Source organism: Grus americana, chromosome 9 (genome assembly GCF_028858705.1).
Source record: "Grus americana isolate bGruAme1 chromosome 9, bGruAme1.mat, whole genome shotgun sequence".
Classification (NCBI taxonomy): Eukaryota; Metazoa; Chordata; class Aves; order Gruiformes; family Gruidae; genus Grus; species Grus americana.
This window is the reverse complement of record NC_072860.1, coordinates 12,330,171-12,354,438: the sequence shown is the minus strand read 5'-3', so window position 1 is coordinate 12,354,438 and position 24,268 is coordinate 12,330,171. Positions and strand designations below refer to the sequence as shown.

The window sequence follows — 24,268 nt, the reverse complement described above, 5'->3', positions numbered from 1 at the left end:
AGACTAGCAGATAAAAAGTAAAGTGGCCTTAAATTAATATCTAGTGAAAGAGTACATTTTCTTTGCACCAGTAAATTCTGTATTAGCTCAGATACTGTGTGGGAGCTTGTGAGGCATTCGGGGCCTGTTGGTCACCCCTAGCTGTGGGCTTCACGTTCTGGTGATAAGAAGGTTTGTTATGATCATCCCTCACTGCTCTCCGTCCTTTCTTGCTGCGAACATCAGCACAAGCCTCTGTCATCCAACTCATAACATTTCTCAGTTGCGTTTCTCCTCAGTTCTGAGTATCAGCCATATTCAAAATTCTTCCACCACATCACTTTTAACAGCCAATTTTGGTTTTTTTCCTGTCTGTATGAGTAAAATGCCACCCAGGTTCGCATCGTCTTGCACATCACCCACTGCAGTCTCCTCTCCTCTTTGGTTTGGCTTCCCTATCCATTGTGTGCCAAGTAAAGCCCTTTCCAAATGCTACAAGCTATCCATAACGCAGCACAGTCAAGAAACGCCAGAGTCCTGCAGTCCTATCCTCCACATACCTCTCTAGCTCCTCCTCGACACCTCTCTTCTGCCAGTAATTAAGGATTTCATAGCACCATTTAATGACTTGATTGTCTCTCCCCAGCTATGGATCAGAGCCAGGGTAAAGATCCAATCTCAGGTGTCATGAGTGGCAGTTAAAAAGAATCTCAAGTTTCCTAAAAATTTATTAAGAACTTCCTTGATTAAAAAAAAGTGATCTTAATGTTTTGCCAGCTCTTCTCTGCATTTCTCACCTAGTACGAAATGAGTGGCACAAGAGAAACATTTCTACCCTCAAAGTTGTCTAATATATATCAGACCATTATCATGTGTCTGCTTTGTGGTTTTTTTTTTACCAGAGTTGGCGTAGATCCAGATGAAGATCTGAAAGCAGAAACTGCAAGCCAGGTATGTCAGGATTTTAGACATACATGCTGAATTAAAAACTGTTCAATTGTTGGCAGATCATGTTTGTTAAAAATAGTGTTATAGCTGAAAGTGTTTAAAACAAGCAGGTTGAAAATAAAGAGGAGCTGCAAAGCATCTATTGTTCAAGGTACAAAAAAAGGAGACATTTTTCAATGTGCATACACTCATGAAAATTTTGTAACTAAAAATGTTATGGAGTTTTGAAGAAAATTGTAAATAAATGCAAATATTGCATTTCAGAACAATGTTTAATTCCCTGGAATAAAAAAGGAGAATGCCTAATGTTCAATTCTAGTGGCTCAGGTTTCTGAAAATATTTTTCAGTTATTTTTCATATGGCAACGTAAGTATATTGTGAACTTGCAAACTTTAAACTATGAACTTGCAAACTTTAAACTAAAGGAGACTGTTTAACAAGCTGCAGCTGTTCATCTGTCACCCCCCCTTTTTTGTCATACACATATGGCATTGTTTCAAATGCAGCACTGCCTGCAACAGTAGAAATCTACAGAGAGTCAATGCACAGAGACATCAAGTGTTTCAGCATGGAAGTGGAACAGCAGTACGACTAGGGAGAAGCAATGCTACAGTTCACAAGTTGTCAAAGCAAAACGCAACAAAGTGCGTGATGCTAACTGTGTTCCTGTTTCTAGGTAGTACCATCCCCTGCATTCTTTCAGACTGCACAACTAGAACTGACATTGAAATCACTCAACGATGATATAAATGTAGAAAATAAGTTAGGGCAAGACATGAATAAGACACTCTAATCACTTGAAAATACATTAAAGAGATCATTAGGCAGAATTTTAATATATCTTATGTACTGAGTAGTCTTAATGTTTACACATTTGCACATATCTGAAGGCATTTATGGTCTCAACTTTCATTGAAAGTGAATGGCATTCAGGTGCCTAACTGTCCTAACATTTCTTTGGAATAAAAGGAAAAAGAATGTTATTCATATCAAACCATATCCCTTAGTTTTACAACTCAGTTGCTATTAAAAGGGCTAGCATAACACTTCATTGTACCATGCCAAGATACTGATTTTTTCTGAGTCTGAGGGGACTAATCAGTAATATCACTTTCTTAAGCATCTTGGTAGGAATTCCTGTAATGCCTGTGCCCAAATTCTGACCAAGGCCAGGACAGAGAACCTTAATCTTAAATCTATTCTTGACTGGATTTTAAAGGTATATCCTTTCAGAAATTTTCTACTTTGCAGCACTCAAATTACCACAGATCTGCTGAATGCAGTATAAAATTGACTGAATGCATGTTTTGTGAAAAACTGATTTCTTCAGAAGTCAACAGGCATCTAATTTTCTCATCCTTTTATTAACAATGAAAATAATCATGTTTTTGAATAACAATAACACATCCAGCATCCCGATTGTGCCCTGTGGATTAACACCTACCTCTGGTGACAAAACTCAGTAATACAACACAGAAGGTGTAAATAAATATAACACCTTTCATGCCCTATCATGTCCAAGTCAGCATTCCTTATAGTAGTAAATTTTAACTTGGAAGATAGTTTTGCTGCTCTGATTATTATTTTCCCCCCTGTGGTATTCTATTTTCATTTGTCTGACTTTTTTGTATTTGACATCTCAATCTTTTACTGCTTCAGAAGTCTGTTGCATTCTCTGTAGCCCTCTTTGGTTTAACTCAGTACCTATCACAGTTATTTCTTTTAATTTTCTCTTTCATTTCATCTCTCTCTCATTCCTCTTCTTCCCCTTTGTTGTCTTTTTTCTTTCCCTTTATTTCTAATATGATGCTTTTATTTACTTTACCTACTTTTCATTTTCTTCCTGCGTCTCAGTGAAAGGAGTTGTTTTTCTTGCATACATCCCTGGACAAATAACGTATCAAGTGCCATTATTTCCCACTGCCAGTTAAAGCTCTCGCCCGGCCCAGATGAACTTGAAACCGCATGCCAAATCACAATGCCGTTAATTGGAGCTTCAGGGAGATTGTACCAGAAATAAGAACTGAATATCTTCTCAAGAATAAGACGTTTAAAAGACAGCAAAATTAGTGGAAAATAAGCCTCTAGGCTCCTCCCTTCTCAGCCAGAGTACTCATCAGAATAGGGAAGCCACAAGGTCTGCTGCAGAGATTTGAGTCTCTTTCCTCTATGACCACTCTAACTACCAGGACACAGTTATCTTGCTGTGGGAACCTCTCAATCCATATCTCTAATGGGACCTGGATTTTATTTAGGGGCAGAAAAAGCCTTAAACACCTTCCACCTCATGAGTACTATGTCAAAGGCAATAGCAGCTATATGGCTGCATAACTCTTTTCCTTTCCTACCTCTTCATCTTGACCTCCCTTCTTTCCTGCCCTTCCACAAATTCAATTTTCTCTTCTCTGGAGGAGTTCAATTTATTTAGTCAAGACTTCCATGTACATGGTTGTTTCTAGATTTCAGATTATGCTCTATTCTGGACTGGCTCAATCAGTAATTTCGGCAGTCAGCTAGCAGCAAATTCCAGTTCAAGTTGTAAGACCTGGAACTCAGGGTTCCTTCCCTAGCAAAGGTGTAGAGCCTTTTAATGTATAATTAGCGTCTAGACTTCAGCATACTGTTACCTTATCCATGAAAAGCATCTCTCCATTTCTTTGTGTCAGTTCTGCCTTGCTTTGCCTTTCCTTAAATGTGTTTATCATCAAATCATTATCACAACATAAGCATAAACAGAAGAAATAATAGCATCATATTCATATCCATTTATTTATTGATGGACTGTCATAACTCAGTTCTGAAAGAGCTGAATTACATAATATATACTACAGATAATATATATTATTATATAGAAAATAATATATAAAAATAAAAAAAGCAGTTTGCTGCATATCACATACATTCAGAGTATAAACACCAAAAGTTAATTCTGATAAGCAGAATGCAGGATACATAATCACTAGACAGAGTCACAAAGCTGATCTATCAAAAAAAGGCAAAAGCTTTTATGGCAGTGGGCTTTTTTAACTAATTTCCCATAAACAAAGGTAGTCAATAGCATGTTTTATTCAGATGTTTTATGTATCTTAGAAATACTGCTATGTTAATCTCTACCGAGAGTGTAAGAATATATTTTCTACAAGCATTTTAGAAAAATGTTGTAGTTGTAGTATTGATCTCAGGAGAAAACTAAATAGCCTGCAAAACACCTGTCAATATAATCTCTGGCAAACTGATGTTCATGGTTTATTTAACCATCTTTATTAGTATAATACAGAAATTATTTATACTTTTCCCATCAGTTTCATCTGCCAGCTGGTTGGTGAATTTATTGCAAGTGACTGTTGAGAATAATCTCCATATGGGTAATTCCCAAGTAAGAGATGAGAAACATCAGCATTCTCACTTCCCACAGAGACAATTGTCCAGAAGAGGTGGTGGACTGTCTCCCCTATTTCTACCCCTCTGAACTGTAGGGAAAGTGAAGTTACTTTTTTAAGATCGTAGGATCCAAGGATCTGCAATAGCCTGAAAGCATTCACAGTGACATCTCCTGCCGTCCCTCAACTGTACTGTTTATGCAGGAGCTGCACTGCAGATAACTACCCAGATTCCCATTAACACAAAAGCAGATAACACAACACAGATTTCATATACAAAAGGAAGAAGGTGCAACACATGTCAAACTCACAGAGCTCAAATGAGCCAGAGGTTACAGGCCACCAGAGCAGGTGTGGAGCAAAGCAGCAATAAACATTAGTGCAAGAAATAAAAGCAGATCCAGGTCAGGACTAGTAAATTCTTAGAGAATTATACTCTGGTGTAGACTTTTTTGTCCACTGCTTTCATACGGGAACATGAATGCAAGAGGAAGCTAGATATACAATGAGTTTGGAAATAGGATTAACCAACAACTTCCAGTTGCTTCTGGAAACATTAGTAGTCGAACCAAGGACACACAGGATATTTACAGAGCTCTCTGTACTTTTAACTAGCCTTCCTCTGTGTTGCACTCATTAGGTCCTTGCTGCAGCCCACTCCACAACATGTCTATTTCCATGCCTGTCCTTCTTTTTCTCCTCTCTACCCCTGTCTACACTAGTCCTTCACCCTCTTTCAGTTTTCTTATTATTCTGACCTAACGTAGACCTTACCTGCCATCACACTTTCTGCTTAAACGTTTCAACCCTTTTCCCAATCTGTATCTAACTTGCCAAAATGCACTATTAGATATTAAGGGCTTCAAAGAGTGTTCTGCTGCTCACCTAGGGATTAGTACCATCTTCTTCCCCCTTCAGCCTCCCCAGTTGCTAGGGGAAGTTGCTGAGATACTCAGTTCAGTAACAAGGAAACAGATCCTCAAAATAATATTTGGCCTATTTGGTACATTTGTAGGTTCACTGTGACCACCTTTGACATTAGCAAAATCATAACAGCTACATTGTGGTTTCTGTCTCCATATAATCTTATTCAAAAATCAGTGAAATCAATGTAAAAGTTCCCATGTACAGGTTGGCTTGGAACTAGACCTTACAGTTTTGAGGATGAGACCATTTACATTATTATCATCAGCCAATTTATATGTATGTTAATGTATAATAAGCATTTTTAATATATTATTAGATTAAAACATAAAACTTATTAGATAAATTCAGTGGATGAGGAATTGGTTGGACGGTTGCATCCAGAGGATAGTGGTCAATGGCTCAATGTCCAGATGGAAATTAGTGAAGAGTGGTATCCCTCAGGGGTCCATATTTGGACCAGTACTGTTTAATATCTTCATCAATGACATAGACAGCGGGATCAAGTGCACCCTCAGCAAGTCTGCTGACACCAAGCTGAGTGGTGCAGCTGACATGCCTGAGGGACAGGATGCCATCCAGAGGGACCTGGACAAGCTTGAGAAGTAGGCCCACATGAACCTCATGAGGTTCAACAACGCCAAGTGCAAGGTCCTGCATATGGGTTGGGGCAATCTCCAGTATCAATACAGGCTGGGGGATGAAGGGATTGAGAGCAGCCCTGAGGACGAGGACTTGGGGGTACTGGTGGATGAAAGGCTGGACATGAGCCAACAATGTGCCCTCACAGCCCAGAAGGCCAACTGTATCCTGGGCTGCATCAAAAGAAGCAAGGACAGCAGGGCAAGGGAGGTGATTTTCCCCCTCTACTCTGCTTTCATGAGACCCTACCTGGAGTACTACATCTAGCTCTGGAGCCCTCAGCACAGGAAAGACATGAACCTGTTGGAGCAGGTCCAGAGGAAGGCCACAAAAATGATCATAGGGATGGAACACCTCTCTTATGAGGAAAGGCTGAGAGAGTTGGGGTTGTTCAGAAGAGAAGGCTCCATGGGGACCTTGTTGCAGCCTTTCAGTACTTAAAGGAGGCTTATAATAGAGACAAACTTTTTAGCAGGGCCTGTTGTGATAGGACAAAGAGTAATGGTTCTAAACTAAGAGAGAGTAGATTTAGACTAGATAGAAAGAAGGTATTTTTTTCTACAATGAGGGCAGTGAAAAACTGGAACAGGTTGCCCAGAGAGGTGGTAGATGCCCTGTCCCTGGCAACATTTAAGGTCAGGTTGGATGGGACTCTGAGAAACCTGCTGTAGTTGAAGATGTCTCCATGCTCATTACAGGGGAGTTGATAGTCCATCTATCTACCTGTGCAGCACACCCCAGAATTAGCTTACAGAATGGAAAGCAGTGTTTTGAGTCTTGTCAACTCAAGTTATGTTCTGATTTCCTTGGAAAGAAGCACAGAAAGGAAAGTAGTGCCATAATTATTAGAATATCACGATCCCTTTGGGAATGACATTTTGTTAGACATACACAAATAGCATCTGATCTTGTAGGAGTAAACTGAAGTAATCCCACAATGGCAATTAAATCGAAATATCATTTTATTGATCTCAGAATATAGTGCTTCTCAGCTGCTTAATAAAATTGGAATCATTAATAAAAGTAAATGCTGAACACTTCCAATGAGTATAGAGCAATGAGAAATGTGCTATATGAGCCAATTTGCTCCTGAACTGATTCACAGAGATGACATTTGTGCACCAAAGAAGCTTTTTAAATTAAAAAAAAGTGCAGTTAATTGTAATTCAGTTTGACATTATTTTTTAATATTGGAACTTTATGTTTTATTTATTTATAAAAATGCTTTTCACTTTATTGTTTATTTTGCAGAGTGCATCTAACTTGGATAAAAATACAACCAAAGCTGAGAGTGCATGGCTGTTCAGAATATGGTATGGCTTTGACCACAAGTATCCTTTTCTAAACCATGGATGATAGTTGCAATACAACTGGCACCTTCAAAATATTTAAGAATCAAAAAATGATGATACTGTTACAAACAAAACCATAATTTATTGTAACGCGTTTAGTAAGAACAAGAAATATTTAAAGCTTAAAGAAACAAAAGGTCTAGAGAAGCTGGGCAGTTTAGTGGTGGTATATTCCTGATTGAGGCTATGGGGAATGAGAATGACCTAAGCAGCTCTGCCCTACAGTACTATATAGACAATAGGTTTAAATAAATTAACCGTTTTAAATTCCAGGATAAAACTAATCCAATTATTAATCAGATAGGGTGTGAATTCTGTGTTTGTGAAACCAGGAGGTTGGAGACTGAAGCAGCCCAATGGCTGCTGCCTGCCCTCATATTCAGAAAGTGGTAGCTACCCAAGAGAAAGTAAAAATAAAACACTGGTTTACCCACACCTCTTAAACAGAGAAAGATGTACCCATCATGAAGATGTAGCTCCCAGGACTTCCTTGGAGCTCATACTTCCTGTTCCCTAGATTCCTGAGCCTTTGTGCTTCTATTCACATCCCTAGCAGGCAGGTATGGTAGAATTCTTGATTATGGGTGTCTGATGCTTTATTCTAGAATGTATGGCTTCCATGTCTTTTGCATAGCAAGAAAGTATTTTAAGTGATTTTTTTTTTTTCCAAATTTCTTAAAAAGAACATCCTCCCAAAGCCAAGGTAGAACATTCACTTTTTGACACCCATGCTGTCACTCATGCCTGTGCAAAGATGGTAAAAGCTACCATTCTATTTTATTGTCATTTTAAACTGACTCTGCAAGGGCTTTGCATAGCTATCAGTGAGATCCCACAATAACAATCATGCCGTAAGCCTTTAACAGAGATATACGATGACTATAAGAGAAGCCCACCTGCTAATTTCCATGCATACTGGCTCAGGAGCTAAACACGCAAAGCTCTACCAGTGGTCTCCGTTATTCAGTAGCACATCTATTGGTCCATTACCCTGCACTACTGAGTAGAGATTAATGTTCAGGCTACATGTATGTTTTTCTGATACCAGCAGCAGCAAACTAGGATGAAATATTTCAGGTGATAAAATGTAACTCTCTGGGAATACAGCTTCCTTAGAGAGTTCAAGTGAAGTTATCCCTCAAAGAGACTTTTGATAGAAAAAAACATCCTTCTGGTAAAAAATGAATGTATTGCCCTAATTCATCTACCAGTGCAGTTTTAAGGGCCAAAAAGCACTCAGTATTAAAATGTTTCCCTAGGATAATTCTTCAAGAATACTTAGAAATAATAGGTGAATGCTGTATAAAGGGGGGAAATATGTTTAAATGTTAATGTTGAGCACAAGTGTAACTGGCTTTAACTACCACCCAGGCTCACTTCTTTTTCAGAAGAAATAGCCTGTGGTTGTGGTATATATTAGAAACTATAGGTCAGAAGGAACAGATGAACCAAGGGGAAAAAAAATTGCTCTGAAGAAAAAAAAAAAAAAAAAAAAGAGGCAAAAAACCATGGAAGGCAAGAACAGGACAGAGGCACAAGTTAAAAACAAAAACGACATGAGAGAGACAACAAGGGTAGAACTAGAAAACAAGGGACAGAGGCAGAAGGGAAAAAGAAATCAATATGAAAAAGTCAGACAACAGTACATGCAAAATGAAAGGACTGTAGAAAGCACCAGAAGCACCATTTCTCAGAGATTATCTGTATGGTAGAGATCTTGAATATGGGTGTCTGAAGCTTTATTCTAGAAAGTCTGATTTCAATGTCTTGTGCATTTCAAGAAAATATTTTAAGTGATTTTTTTTAAAATATTCGTGTCAATCTCTCTTCCAGTCAAGTCATAATCTTTCTTTAGAATTCAGATTTTTCAGAGATTATAGCCCTGACGTGATCCTAAAATATATTTTAATTACAAATAATACTTCTATATTTTACTAATCCTGAAAATGTGTGCCCATATACCTGCACAGAATAATGGTTCAACCCACTAATGCTGTCACTCACAGCTCTGAGCATTTCTTTGGTATGACTATTTCTGAAAGACATTCTTTTCAGGGAGAGAGAAATTATCCACCCAAACTTTCTTTTGCCTTTCCCTGCCTAATGTTACAAAGCTGTGCTGCTAAATTTAGAAGAAACTGTCATGTAGCACAGTATTTGTGCCCAATACAAGATTGCATAGAGGATTATGACAAAGTTTTCAAAGAAAAGATACAGCAAAATAATAATCTATCTGGTTATATACTTCAAAAGCATACAAGGCTGTGACATTTCTATAGTTTGACATTTGCTCTTAGGCATTAACACAAATCTACCTACTCTTCTGGCAATAACATCTCTTATGCCTATTTATTTCACAAAGGAAAAGCAAGAGGTAGGAAATATCACGGAGGAAATCAGGAAGTTGTGCTGTGCCTTGCTGTCCTTAGGAATGATTTCCACTTAGTTCAGCAGTCATAGGCAATGGCAATGTGCCACGCTAGGGTAGAACTATACAAAAAAAATCTCTGAAATTCTGTTTGAGAATCAAATTTTATTTTTATTCTGAAAGAAACAGTAGGAGCCTGATCCAGAGCCAGCTGGGTTCAATAAGGGTTGTTTTCTTTAAGCAAGTATCTTTGAATCAGGTATTGAGCCCTAAGAAAAACATAGCATTCTCTAAAATCTAGGCTAAGAAACGTTAATATTGGAATAATAAAAATGAAGAACAGATCATCTAAGTACTTAAAGGTATCCTCTTGGATTTTCACATCAAATCTTTAAACAAGGAAAATGCAAAATAAAATACTTGGTTTCTGACAGTGGGTAAATTCAAATTAATTTATTTCAATTTCTTTGTTTTTACAGCTTACAATGCATTACCATTTGAAGCTGTAATATCCTACTTACAGCTAGTGGAAAAGGGAATAAACAAAGGTATTTCAAGAATTTATCAGGGGAAAGAACCAAGATCTATAATCCAACATTATATAAGTCTTTATATTGTTGTTTGTGTTTTTTTCAAGGCAGATGTAGCCAAGTTTAGCTATCAAATGAATGAGTAGGTGGAAATTTCCTCCTGCAAGGGCAAGAACCTGTGTACAAAAGGGCAGAGCTCAAATGGTGAGCAAAGCTGTCCCATTCCAGAGCATCCCATGACAAAATTACAACTTTGCTCCCAGCTAGTAGCAATTTGCTTTTAACTCGTCTCAGTCCCAAACCTCTAACTCGCTTACTCCAGCAAATATCACTGGGTTTTGTCTGTCTAGTCCCAAGACATTGGGTACCCAACTAGAGTTAGAATTCCTCCTCTATATAGGCCTGTATTCCCAGTTACAATCTATCACTGAAAATTGAGGTAAAATTAATGTAATAAGTGTCTTGCAAACAATCTTCACCTATTTTTCCATCTACTTTAGACAAAACTGCAATGCTTTCTGGTTTAACATCATCTTATACAAGGCTTTTTGTCCACTAAGGCTTCTTTCTCTCTCTGTATTCATATAATTCTCACTTCCTCATGTGGGGGCATTTTTGCTGTTGCTGGCTGTTCTGTAGCATCAGTCAGGAAGACGACTACACTGTTCTCCCAGCTTCTCATACTGAGAGGAAAAGGAAGGATTTGGGATTGCTGCACTGAAACACAAAAGTGCAAAAATAACTGAAACTGAAGATGAACAAAAGAGACCATAATGTATGTGTTAAGATGTTTCCATCCATAAAAGCTCACCGTCTTCATAAGAAGAAGCCTACATTATATTGCAGGATATGTACTGTAATAGTACACACTGAAACTTGCATTGAGAAAAAAATAGTTACTGCATAACAGGAAAACATATGCAAGATTACAATAGAAGAAAGCAAGAAAGGAAGGAAGAAGGACAAATACTTCAAATGCATGGTAAGTTTCTTTAAATACTTAATAAGCGTTAAATTGCAAGACACAAGCCTTGGGCCCACCTGCAGCCAAGTCTAATCATTTTTTTCCTGGCAACGGAATGAGGATGAGATTGCACGTGATATGGTCTTCCAAGACCAAACAACATGACCAGAGCACTAACGCTGCCTATCTCTGGCACACACGAGGGTGAGGGAGCAAGAGAGATGTGATTGCTGTTAGCTGGCTAATATGGGTATTATAAGCATTGCAATGACAGGCCGACTGCATCCTTGATACTGCTCCGAGCTACCAAATAGCAATGTAGCTAACTTGTACAAAGCTTTGCTTTTCAAGCAGCTCACATGCACACTGCCATGAATAGAGTAGTAGGAGGAGAGCTTTCTCCTTCTTTACAGATTTCTTTTCAATCTGAGGAACTAACATTCAGTTACACTGAATAGAAGCAGGAGACTAGGACAGAGTGAGCCAATTCTCCATAAAGCGACTTCTAAAAGCATTTCTACTTGAACTGCAGTTATCCATCATTCAGATGCATTCCTTTTGGTTTAAAAAAAAAAAGGGGGGGGTGTTTGTGTCCTTTGCACTTACCTGAAATCAATCAGCCAAAAGGAATTGCATTATTTGTAGACTTCAAAAGTTTATCCTCTTTAACTTATCAGGGCACCTATCATTTTATTTCTCCTGCGCTTTGTATGTGGATAAAACAGACATAATGGCTGCCTATAAAGATAAGTACTATTCTGTGCCTGTGAGAAAATGGAAAAGCCACTAAAAGCAAAAGTGCATTCCAGGATGAACTGACAATCAAAGAAAATTTCAGCATTTTGTGGTCTTCAGCTGCATTTTCCTTATGGGATGACTTGCCACTCAGAGACAGAAATCTTTGGAAAAGACAAGAGGCTGTACGCATGCATGTGCACACCATTTTCTTTTATCTGCTAGAGAATGAAAGGTTTATTAATTATTACTGTTATTAATATTATTTTTATTTATTATTTTATCACTATTAATATTATTACTAATATTCTGATTTGGTATTCTTTCACTTCAGTGACAACACCAAAACAGCATACAGTGTCCTAGTTTTGGACTAGGACCTCATTTTGTTAGACAGTTTTCAAACAGGAAAAAGACAATCTTATCTCAGAGAGACTTCAGTCTATCTATGAATCAAAGAAGCATCAGATAATGCCATGTAAGCAAATTCAGGTACCATATAAACAGTAATATAGAATTGGCTAGCAGGAAAGGTAGACGTCGTAGCATAGATATGCCAATAGGGCACAAGAATCAGTTTTGCAGGTGTTACAACCACATCATAAAAAAGCTGAGGAAAGCACAAATCCTAGTAAACAGATTATAGTGGATATCATAACATGAACATGACACAAGAGCAGCTGACTATATCATAAGGCTTTCTCGAACAGTGCAAACTTGAGCAGCACAGGGTTCCCAGAAGGTATTTTATCATTAGCAATGACTGCCTGAACTCGGTTCAAAACTCATTCCAACAACACATTTTCAAGCACGTGATCTAGAAAAACTCATTGTTCTTTTTACAGCACAGATAATCAGTATATCTGATTTGGTGCTACTTTCTGACCCTTTCCAAGGACACAAGATTGTTGAAACTCTGCAAATTAACCTAATAAATAAACATGGCTAATGATTAACCAGAATAATAAGTGACCTCAGTTTGTCCTCTTCACAGAAAGAAACCTGGATAAATAATTCTTAAACAATTCCACACTGAATATGCAAGTAAAATCATTCATTTGTAAAGTTTCTCTCACGTCAATTCTTTGAAAATCTTGTTCATATCCAGGTATTTTTACAAGGAAAAAAAAAATTACTAAACATGAGTTAAAAAGCAAGTATGAATGCCAACCTAAAGAAAAAGTGTTAAATGAAAAATCTCTGGTCCTTTTACAGTATTTGATAGATGATCCTTCTCACCCTTCCATTGCAGACACACATACATAAGGATTGTGATAGTTTCTTGATATTTTTATTGCAAAATATAAATCTTTGAACCCACCCTTTAGCCACCATGATCCTGAAAGGAAGAAGGGAGCTGCAGGAATTTTGGTTCCACAAAATATAATCAAAAGGAGATGAAGTTTGAAATTTTTACTATTTAGATTTTTCATCCTGACATTAAGATTCAGTACATTACAAAAAGGTCTATTTACATGTTTAAAACAAAAAATAAGAAAAAAAATGAAGTTAGGAGGAAAAAGGAACTGAAAAGAGAAAACAATAGAAAGATCAGATTCTTTTTCATTGTCTAATTTTATCTCTTATACAAAATAATATAAAAACTAAGTCATTTCTGAAGAGGACCTTTGTCTCCAAAGGTTTTACTTTGCTGGTAGCAAAGCCATTGTATAAAAATTTTGATTTCTGTAAAGGCTTCATAGTAGTAGGCAGTGCTTTTTGCATTGAACACATAGACACGTGGGGGAAAATTTACAAGCTTTTTAAAAAAATCAGTGTTCAAAATAATGGTTAAACAGTGCGGGCATGGGACAAGTGGAGAAGGATAGCATGTCATTATAGTTGCCATCTGAGAAAAGGGGAAGTGCATTAATGTGAAAAGAGATTCACAGTAGAGTAAAAAAAAGTTTTGTAAGCTGTTATCGAATCCTTGTTGTCATCTATTGGAGACATGCTGGGCCAGGTTCTATTTTCTGTTCTTTTCATCGAACAGTCATTGATTTTTGTAAGTTTTGCATGGTATGTAAGGCAGAACCTGGCCTACAGCTTATTCTAGACAATTCAGTGTAGAATCACCAGCTTTTCTATTTAACATCCTAGCTCATTTGACATAGAATACCTTTTGTTTGTGCTGCTCGAGAGGTTCTCTCAATTTCTGATAACAAGGACCAAAACTGAATATAAAGACTGTTTCACAGATCCCAGCAGCCCCAATATAAATGCATGGGTCTTTATGCAACTATGTCACTTTCTTCCATGTAAAAATATATTAAAGTGCATTAAAAACTGCAATAGCTAGAAACTACAATCTTCATCCTACAAGGTGTTTGAAAATTTAAAAATAAAATTGTTCATAGAAGAAATATAATGTTTTAATCTTTCCAGTACAAAACAACTCCAAAGTTTATTTTTTAAGTCAAAACTGGGGTTTTTTTAATATTTCTGAAATGTTTCTGAGGCTCATCAACTGCATAGAAGTCTGGCAGCCCAGCAAGTAGGTCAGAAAGTTGACAAGAGAGTAGACAAGTGGAACTGGAGCCTCTAGAGCCCTAAAAAACCTGGCTTTTGCAGGGCTCTCAGCAGAGACTGTTAATGTGCCTTCCACATGGCTTGCCAGAACCAGGGGAGCAAAGGGGAAGGGGGCAGGAAACAGGTAAAGCTTCTGTCTACAATGCTGTTGAAACTGACTCTCTATTTCACCAAACCTGTGCTTGAGATGCAGAGATAACGTTTGAAAGATTTTGACTGGGCATGACTAATTCCCTCAGTATGTTTTAGCGGCTGGCATTAAAGAAGCCCTTTCTCTGCAAAACACCACTATGTGCTTCATCCCTGCTTGTGGGCGAGTAGTCAGTCCTCCTGACCTGAGGAGGTCTGCTCTGCACTACACCCGAGCGCTGAAATATCCAAGCCATTCCTCCCAGATTTACCAAGGGCCATTTCTGAAGCTATTCAGCAGACCAGTGGATGCTTACAAGTCCCACCAAGAGCACATAGCACTTCATACAACCCAGGCCTCAGGCAGACAATCCAGCTCACAGAACTGTTTTCATTTTTTGTCTTAATGTTATTTTCAGCTGTATGAAGCTACCATATACAGCTGTTTCATATCAAAACTAGACAGCATCAAGATTTACACTTTAGCATAAGAGAAATTCAGCACATACACTACCAAGACAGAAGTAAGTACACAGGATTCCTCTAACAGGCATATTTTATGCGGAGGTGCTATATTAATAGCTATTGACCAAAGGCCAAATATTCTTGCATGGACAAAAGACACAACTAGAAAAATTGCTACATTTAGAAAAAAAAAAAAAAAACACACCATCCCATTCTGTAGCTTACTTCTACCTGCACAGCTCTCTGTTGCAGTACCTGTAAAATCAAAATACAGAACTTGGAGTTGAACTAAAGTGAAGTAAATGGACTCACAGTCTACTGACCTCAACAAATTATAGGTCAAGCCATCTTAGTATCTGATTTTACTGATAAGTATTAATTATAATTCCGTATGATAATTTTTTATTTTGCTTTATTTTTTCCTCCCCTTCTCGCTTTATTATTACAGCATACTATAGTCTGAATGTACAAAGAAGCAGAAGCCTAGGCTTGTATTAGTCCACTCAGGCATGAAATTATAGTTTGTTGGCTGACAATACTTAACAGCACCCAGGAGACCTAAGTATGATATAAGAGTACCGGAAGCTTATAACACAGATTTAATCAAGCATAACTTAAAACCTTCTTTCACGTCTCTTCTTATTTCATTTACTGCCCTGTATGTGGAAAAAAGTTACTTTGCATTACACCTAAAGTGTTTTTAAATGTTCTGCATGTATATCTTTCACTGTTGCCTTTCCAGTCACTTAGCACATATCAGAATGCTTGGATGTGTGTGCAGCACATTCTACATACATAATACCATCTATAAATGGCACTTCTTTTACAGCGGCAATTGTCACAGCAAGAAATTGCCAATTATAACATCACCTAAGCAAGAAAGTGGTAGTACTTCCTAGTAAGGGTCTGTTATTAATGTTAAATTGTAGTGATATTCCTGTAAAAGCTATGAAACTAAAGGAATTAAGTATGATTAAGGTTATTACCAGGAATGCCAAAGGGCACATTAATGATTTTTCATTAGAAAGTATTCTTGAATTAAACTCTTCTATGAAAAGCTAATATCTGCGTGCAAACCCCTTAAAGTCACTAACATGACACGTTCCAGTGCCTTCAGTGGCTGTGGATGAGGCCCTCAATACAGGCCTGATTTGGAAGCTTAGTCTGTATATTAGCATTCTTCCCCTTTTAGCTGGTTGTTCTGGAAAAAGCACTGTTGTTTTCTTTGTGTTGGCTATGATAGTTTTGAGTCAAATTAAACTACTTTAGCACACACTAACACAGAGCTACCAATAAGGCTGAGGCAAATGTGCGAATGCGTGAGGAAAAACAAAATTGTTTGCTTCTAATTTTAAGAACACTCTGCCAATCAGTGATTCAAAATAATGCAATTCTTAGCAGCAGAGAACTCAAGAGCCATTTCCTATTTTCTGACACTGAAATAGGTGCCTGATTCACTAGAACATGTGCATCATCACACAAATATATTGTGAATCAACAAATCTTAGTACCAGTTCTTAACTCAGCACCACTTCTCAAGGGGATGCTAAGGGAAGATGGAGAGCATAAATCAGAAGAATAAAAATATTGGTTTAAGGGTAACTACAAGTTTGCATGAGGTATTGCAGCAGATCATCAGATCTCATGAGCTCACTTCAACTATTGTTAGAGAACACAAAAGTCCTGAACAGGGGAGACAAAGGCTGCCTTTCATCTGGCCTTATACTACAAGCTTCAAGTACAATGGAAGACAGATTACAGTGCCTATAGGAACACAGTCTCTTAATTTAGATGCCTAAAAAAACAATAAAAAACAACAGAGCGCTTCTGAAAATCAAGGCTGTGGCCTTTAATTTTTCATAAATATAGACCTAAAACTCAGGAACCTCTTGATTTCTGCAGATTCAAGACATTCTAGCAGAGTTCTTTTTCTGTAAAGCTAGCACCATTTCTTCCAGTTGAACGTGTTTGTGGGTTTCTCAGTGAAGGCTATTTGACAGAACTTATCCTAACCTTCTTTGTACAGTGTGATATACCCAGTTACTCATACTAAATACAGCAATTCAGATTTATATAATCTTCTCCTACAGGCCCAAAAAATGAGGAAATTTTGGTGATGGTATTTTTAGAACTTTATCAGTAGGTGTCTAGTTGTCATAAACAGAGTCCAGTTGGTGTACAGATAAAGAAAACAAGACATAGTTCCAATCATGGCACCAGTTCTACTACTCTGATACCAACATCATAACTATAAAACCTGTTACTCTCCATTCTTAGCAACAGAGAGGCATAGGAAGATGTTATGACTTAGAGGGTTTGGTCTGTGACAGAATGGGACAGCACAATTATTTTATCAACTCCTACGTTTAGAAAAAGGAGCCATTCCTAAAGGTGAACAGTAGAGGAATAGGTGGCAGCACAGAAAATTTTTGGATGCTTCCTTTGTGGCTTGGTCACAATTGGTCATATAGGTGCACAGAGGGAGAGGAATAATGACAGATTGTAAAATAACAACTTTGATGAAGTGTATATATCTTACCTAAAAGATCATGAAAATAATACCAAAATTTTGTTGGTTCGATGTTTTGGAACTGCTATTTCAAAAAGCAAGAAATACTGTCACAGGAGGTTAAGAAATGCATACTTAATTACGTGAAGGAATGGAATAAGTATTTTGGTCTGATGATTTTGGCGAGTTGTTTTTTTTTTTTCACTTGTGCTACTATACCTGATGAAAAAAGTTTTAATCTGTTAAATATTTAAATTATTGCAAAGGATGTATTATTTACATAGACAATTTTTACTGATTTTTTTTTTCTTCCATGTAATTATATACTGAGAACACAGTTGCGCTATGAATGGTAAAATCTCACTCAAATTCTATAAAGTTCCTAGCCATTGCTGATGGACTTGAGTGTTTTGCATCTGTTCATTAGAAATTTATGGGGGGGTGGTATTCAATCTGCTAAAAGCAACCTGGTGATTTTCTGAACTGATTCTTTACCACATTTTGGTACTTTAAATATTTAAGTTTGGATGCAGAAATAGGGAAAAACAGTTGAAAAAGTGAAGCATTTCTGTATGCTTTTTGAAATATGGAATTTCTTAAAATAACCCACTGACATTAATCATAATCTTGAAATTCTAAACAGTAAATTGCTATTTATCGTATTCTCATTAGCCAAGCTTCTGCTCAGTACTACCTGTTTTAAAGACTAGACAGCCCCAGCTTCGCAACATCTAGAAGTAGTTCAAGAAGAGGTTCCTTCTTTGTTTCATTTTGCGTTGGTACACCACTAAGGACCTGTGGTCTAAATTCAGAAATGCCTTGAACTATGATTGTTGCACCTTATGCAATATCATTAACTTAAGCATAGTCCAGTAGTCTTAGTTTACACCAGCACAAGAGAACTGTCAGTACATACAACCTTCACGCCTTTCATTAGACACGTCTTTGGCTTCAGTGTCTTTAAAGTCTCAGTTACACTAGGTAAAACAGAGCATCTTTATTCATGTCCACTGTTTCCCCAAACTAGTGGGAAAGAAATTCCCTCCACTCTACATCGATTTAAGCTGGATTTCTTAAGAATATATGGAGAAAGTGGATTATTCCTTCAGCTATTGCACTATCCTACATAGCCTTGGTCATGAAACTGCTTATACTTTCTCCTCCTCCAGCGATCAGCCATCAAGTGGGAAGGGGGAGCACAGCATTGAGTACAGAAATCTGATTTATACTTCAACTGTTGACAGAACATCTAAAACCAGTTTGAGAAATTTTGAACAGTAATGATAAGCCCTAACATTTTCAATGTGATTCAGATAAGAAGTGATAGACCATTCTGTAATAGGGCAGCACAGAAATGGTTTTTATTCATAAAATGCCCAGCATGATTTATTCAAAGGTTGAGTCCTCATTAAAGATACAGAATAGTGCGTGTCACAAATGGTTAAGGCTTTGAAATTCTTTGTGGATTATTCACTGAAATTTGCATTGCTACACAGCACAAACTATTTTTGGATTCTGCATAAATAGAATATCTAATATAGAATTATATTATAATGAAATATGCAATAATGCAAGTACCCACAGAGCGCTTTTCATGTACTGGAGGCATCCAAAAGTTTCAAATGCATAAAATATGATTACACTTGCTGCACAGATGACTGCATATCACATTCATTCACATTTAATTAAAACTCATGTAAAAAATACATATTTACAGTCTGCCAAGGCATAGTTAAACTGCTGTCGATACTTTGTATCATGGCCAATATCAGTGGGAACCGGAGTGAATAAAGATGTGATTGGTCTTTAGGGCTTGGTTCTTCCAGCTAAACTAGAGACTTATACTTTTGGCTATGCAGAAAATGTTATTTTTTAATGATCCATGAAAATGCAGATAAAGCAACTCTGGATCTGATTGTTCCACAGGTTGCTACACAAATTTAAAAAGGCAATATAAAGATACAGTTTTTATGTTTATCTGAGATACTCAATAATACCTTAAATCCTGAAGTATAAGGAAAGAATAAAAACAATATGAAAAAATATATGTATATATGTGTAGTCCATAATGAATATAATATTTTCCAATTGTCATTTCCCCTACTTCCTTTCTCTCTTACACAACGGTGCAGCCTCAGCAGCAGGATTCAATAAAGCATGGCCTCAACACAGGCTGGTCTGTATCTTACCTGCTAGGATATTCTTTTAGGAAATAGAAACAGTTGATTCAAACCCTCTTGGGCTAAGAGGAACAAAAAATCCTGATCTTTCACTTCCCAGATTAGTGCTTTAACACCTAGGCTATTATGTAAGAAATGGCCAGTAACTCACCTGGCAGCTGAGATTTTTTGGTTGAGTTCACCCCTGTCTCAATGAGTTAGGGATGGTACAAGGACACCTAACTTATCATGTTGCTCCAGGAAGTACGGCAGAAATCAAATATCTCCACAACCCTTTCCAAATTACAGTAATACTAAGGTGTCTACCTCTTTGATGCCTCTTCCCAGCCCAGGTTGTTTCTTAGCATGCACAGGGATGTGATTAGAAACCTAAGGAGATTTGTGGCTAATAATGCAGGTGACTTGTGGCTTATTCTTAACAGTGTAAAATGCCAACTTTGCTCATTTTATTGGACTATGCATCTTCACCAATATTTCCAAGAACATAAAGGTTAGATGAAAATTATATTTTTATTTTAACTTCTTATATAGTAATAAATACATCTGCATCTCTATATATTTTTTATTTTGGCTCCATCACTATAGATAGAACATGACAGCTGTGTATTTATAATGGTGCTTTTACTTTTGCACATAGAAGAGCTAGATCCTATTCTTTAAAGTATAAATATATGGATGCTTACATTATGGGTGCAACTACAAAATGAGCATTATGTCTTAGACTGTTTTCTCAGTTTTTCTCTATCTACATATACAGCCTTTGTACAGCACAGAACAATAATCCAATTGTTACCTATTCCAATGATGACACACTTACAATGTTTTCCTAACATTAGATATGTCTGATCAAAGTAAACGCCTCCTGGACCAAACCTTACCACACTCAGTCCAGACGCAGAGCAGTTCTGAAAGCGCACAACACCCCTTCATCACACGGTAGGGTTTACAGTAATATCCCTACTGAATTGGTTAGATCAAACCTGACACAAGGCATGAAGAAAGTTTGGGGTGCAATCTCATGCACAGAGTGACAGGTCCAATCAATGCAAATGAGCAAAAAAGGCTACACATTCACTAGCAAGCAGGCATATACTTGCTTTGCCTCCACATGCAAGGTAACTGCAATCTGAAAGCTACACTGCACATGAGAGCAATGCCAAGCCAGAGCTACTATCTCCTGAGTGCACGTTGCAGGAAAAGACCAAGTATGCTATGAAATACAGCTAGCAAGCTGTAGCATGTAGCCAAGGATCAGATCAGGTTGGAAGCTCAGAGTAAATGCGTCACAAACGCTTTCTTCAGGAGTTCCTCATAAGATACACCTGGGACCCGCTCCCATAACCCTTCCCTGAATGGTGTGCAGTCTTTTGGGTTGGGGAGGGGAGTTCCTACAGCAGAAGCCTCAGCAAGACCTCGCCCCCAACTGCTCTGTAGAGCAGTTCATCAGCTGCAAAGCAAATAGCTATGACTCAGTTTATCACAAACAATAACAGAACAGGAATTAACATTAACAAGCTAATGCTTCATCTGATTGTGAGGGGGTTTTTTTAAATCTTGTTTCTAATTAATTTTGACAGATTGAATTAAAATGCTTATTTGCTTTGCATTTGATGTGCAAGAGGCCCTTCCTGACTTCCTCTCATAAGATTATATGCTGTCAGCACCGCTTTGTAAACCCTGGCTTTCTTCTGAACATGGGAGAAGAGGACTAAGTCCTTCTTTCCAATTGTTAAATAGTTTTGATCTATTAAGAAGCTTCTGTTTTCAGCAAGGCTTTCCTGCTTTTTATTGGTTTGATTTAATTTTTTCAGATGTAGAAGTTTTACTTTAACTTGGATAATTAATGTATAAGCTCCCATTTTGACTCTGGATCCCCCTCACTATATTTTTTTTTTTTTTTAAAAAGCCTTCCTCTGTTAGTTCCAGCTGAAGTACCAGAGGAATAGGCCTCTTATCCGTCTCTGTACTTTCTGTCAAAACACTTGCAAGAAACATTTTTGAGGCATTTCAGCTGGAATTAACAACAGAAGACTGATTTCCTAAGGTATGCGTTCCTTCTTCTGACAGAGTCAAGGAGACAGGCTGCTTCAGGAGACAAATTACTTTTCTTGCATTCTTTTCTCCTTCTGATGTATGAACATCTCTCATTATCATTAATTTGGATTCTAGTTGCTTACAGAGGTAGGTGTAAGCTCCTCAGAAATGAACATTTTTTTAGAGCTACTGAGTGCGAAACTGTAACTATCCAACAGTGCTCAAGACTAATTCTAAAGAGCTATGATCTATCACACAGTTTGAGGAGATTATTGGATTCTTATGTTTCTGTGCCCTATGTCTTAATACTCGCAGTTTTGATCACTGCTGCTAGAATGCACACATTTCAGGGAAGTGAAAGCAAAAGAGGAGAGAAAAAAATCTAGCAACAAATTTCACAGTAAATGATAGAGAGCTTGGAAGGTCAGGGGGTATAATGATTCTGCACAGAATTTCAGCTAGTCCCCTTAAACTATGCCTTAATTATGTTTGTGCAAGTTGTGTTATCTAAGCATAGAGGTGACTTTTTTGTTCTGTGTTTATGCTGCCTATTTTGTGTTTTATTTTAAGACTACAGTTACACAAATTGTTGTGAAAATAGCATACAGGAAAAGTATATAGATGAATTACATGCAAAAATAGCACACACATTCACTGCCACCTTGTATTAGTGTCAATAAAACAACAAACAACCCAATGAAAAAGTAAATCCAAAATAAGCCCCTTGGAATGAATGGAATTGATATGACTCTTGACATAACTTAGCTCTTGCTCCAAGTGCTAAATCCAGCACAGATGGAGTCAGTTATTCTGCACTAGCACCACTGTAACTAAGGGCAGACTTTTCCTTGGTGACTCCTTCCTGTTGCACTGGGTTGTGAACACTGATGTAATGGTGGTACCAGGCAACAACAGCCAGTCTTGAAGGGTGCATACCTCCAGTGTTTATCAATAAGCATCACTAACTGGGAACAATAGCTAAGGTTACATGTACCTTGTGTGCTGACAAGTGAAGGGGTAGATACCTGAGCTGTCTGGCATGCAAGATCTTGCTCCTCCTTCACATGCAGGTGCTGAAAAAACTACTTCTAATCCCTTTTGCCCCAGGACACAATAGAAATCATAGAAACTAAGCTTAAGTGAGCCCTTCCGGCACTGAAATGACTAAGAATAGTCTTTGCAGTCCATTTCTGTTGAAGGCTGAGATGCTTTTTGACTGTCTGCTGTGAAAGCCAGAGTAAACCCAAACCGAGCACAAGGAATCTGAAAGCATCGGTGCACTCAGCGTACACTACCATGCTTCCCTACAGAGCCATGCAGAGGAGGGGCACAACCTTCACATGTGTCCTTTCACAGTGGAAAGACCATCTTCCAGATCTGTAATCCAAGTAAAGAGCTACATGATGTAAGATGCTCTCATAAGCATATGCAAAGCATTTAACCTAATATACATACACTATTTATAACTTGTAGGGACAAGCAGAATAGAGAGCAGGCAATACAAGGGGATCAGGCAGATACTGAGGAGATAGACATTTCAATGTGCATGTAAAATATATGTAGTCAATGAGAATACAAGTAAAAATTTCACTCAGCTTCCGTATTCTCTTAAAATTCCTACATTATTAAATAATATAGCACAACAAAACCTAAGGCAAATTATTACTGATATATTGGGGAGGGGGAAAAAGCAGCCTACTTTTAAAGCTGTATTTGTTCATTTATATTTGCTCTATTCACAAACATGATGGTATTTTGAAATAATATATGACCCAACTCTCTGAAATGCCAGACCATGCTAATTTACAGCAATTGGGAAGTTGAGGACACTTATGGCTTCAAACTTAACCTGAAAATTATAAGTCAAGACCAACCAATTCAACAATAAAAAGACAAGGTGATACATTAACTGTGTGAAATAAGCACAGTCATCTTTCAGCAGGAAGTGAATTCTAGAGCCTTCCTATTGCAGTTTCCAAAGGAAGAGGACATTGATCAGTTGGAACTAAACAGTTGATCATGATTTCTAGATCTGTATAAGTGCCATGAATGACAAATCAAGCTTTGAAAAAATCACTAACCATCATTTCACATTTTTGTCCTTCCCATGTTGGCATTTACAGAATTGAAGTTAACATCTTCCAGTACTCTCTCTGGTGCTGAGAGGACAGGTTTGCTCTCCTGCTAAGGAATATATTTAACATTTCTCTTTGGCATGTTTATTTCCTCACACTGATTGATTTAAGATTAATCATCTAATGAGTTTGAGTATGTAGCCAAAATACACGCACCTTAATGTGTTCAAAATTTCCCTCAGTTCTAAGAGACTGGTCAGTGATATTTCTGCATTCATCATGCCACTAGCCTTTTCACTGGATAGCTAAATTCTTTCCAAGACATTTGCTTGAAAAATGTAACTGCTTTCTTCCCTTATGATCTAATAAATCTTCAACTCTAATCACTATATGGTACTATACCAGCACTACAGTTTCACTGAAATTCTTAAGTGTTGCTCTGCACAGGGGTTTTGTGTTAGTGTGTGTCAATAAGGTAGTATTTAGGTTTTCCTTTCAAGCTCTTTCATCCTTGGCGAAGCGCT

The 24,268-nt window shown here is 37.5% G+C and overlaps 1 protein-coding gene across 1 annotated transcript in view; it reads left to right on the top strand.

Moving 5' to 3' along the window:
* Window positions 1-24,268, top strand: part of SLC9A9 (solute carrier family 9 member A9) — a 214,479-nt gene that overhangs the window by 151,316 nt on the left and 38,895 nt on the right. The window contains exons 13-14 of the mRNA XM_054835998.1: window positions 882-930; window positions 7,126-7,205. Coding sequence (XP_054691973.1) covers window positions 882-930; window positions 7,126-7,205 — 129 coding nt within the window. The remainder of the gene's footprint in view (window positions 1-881; window positions 931-7,125; window positions 7,206-24,268) is intronic.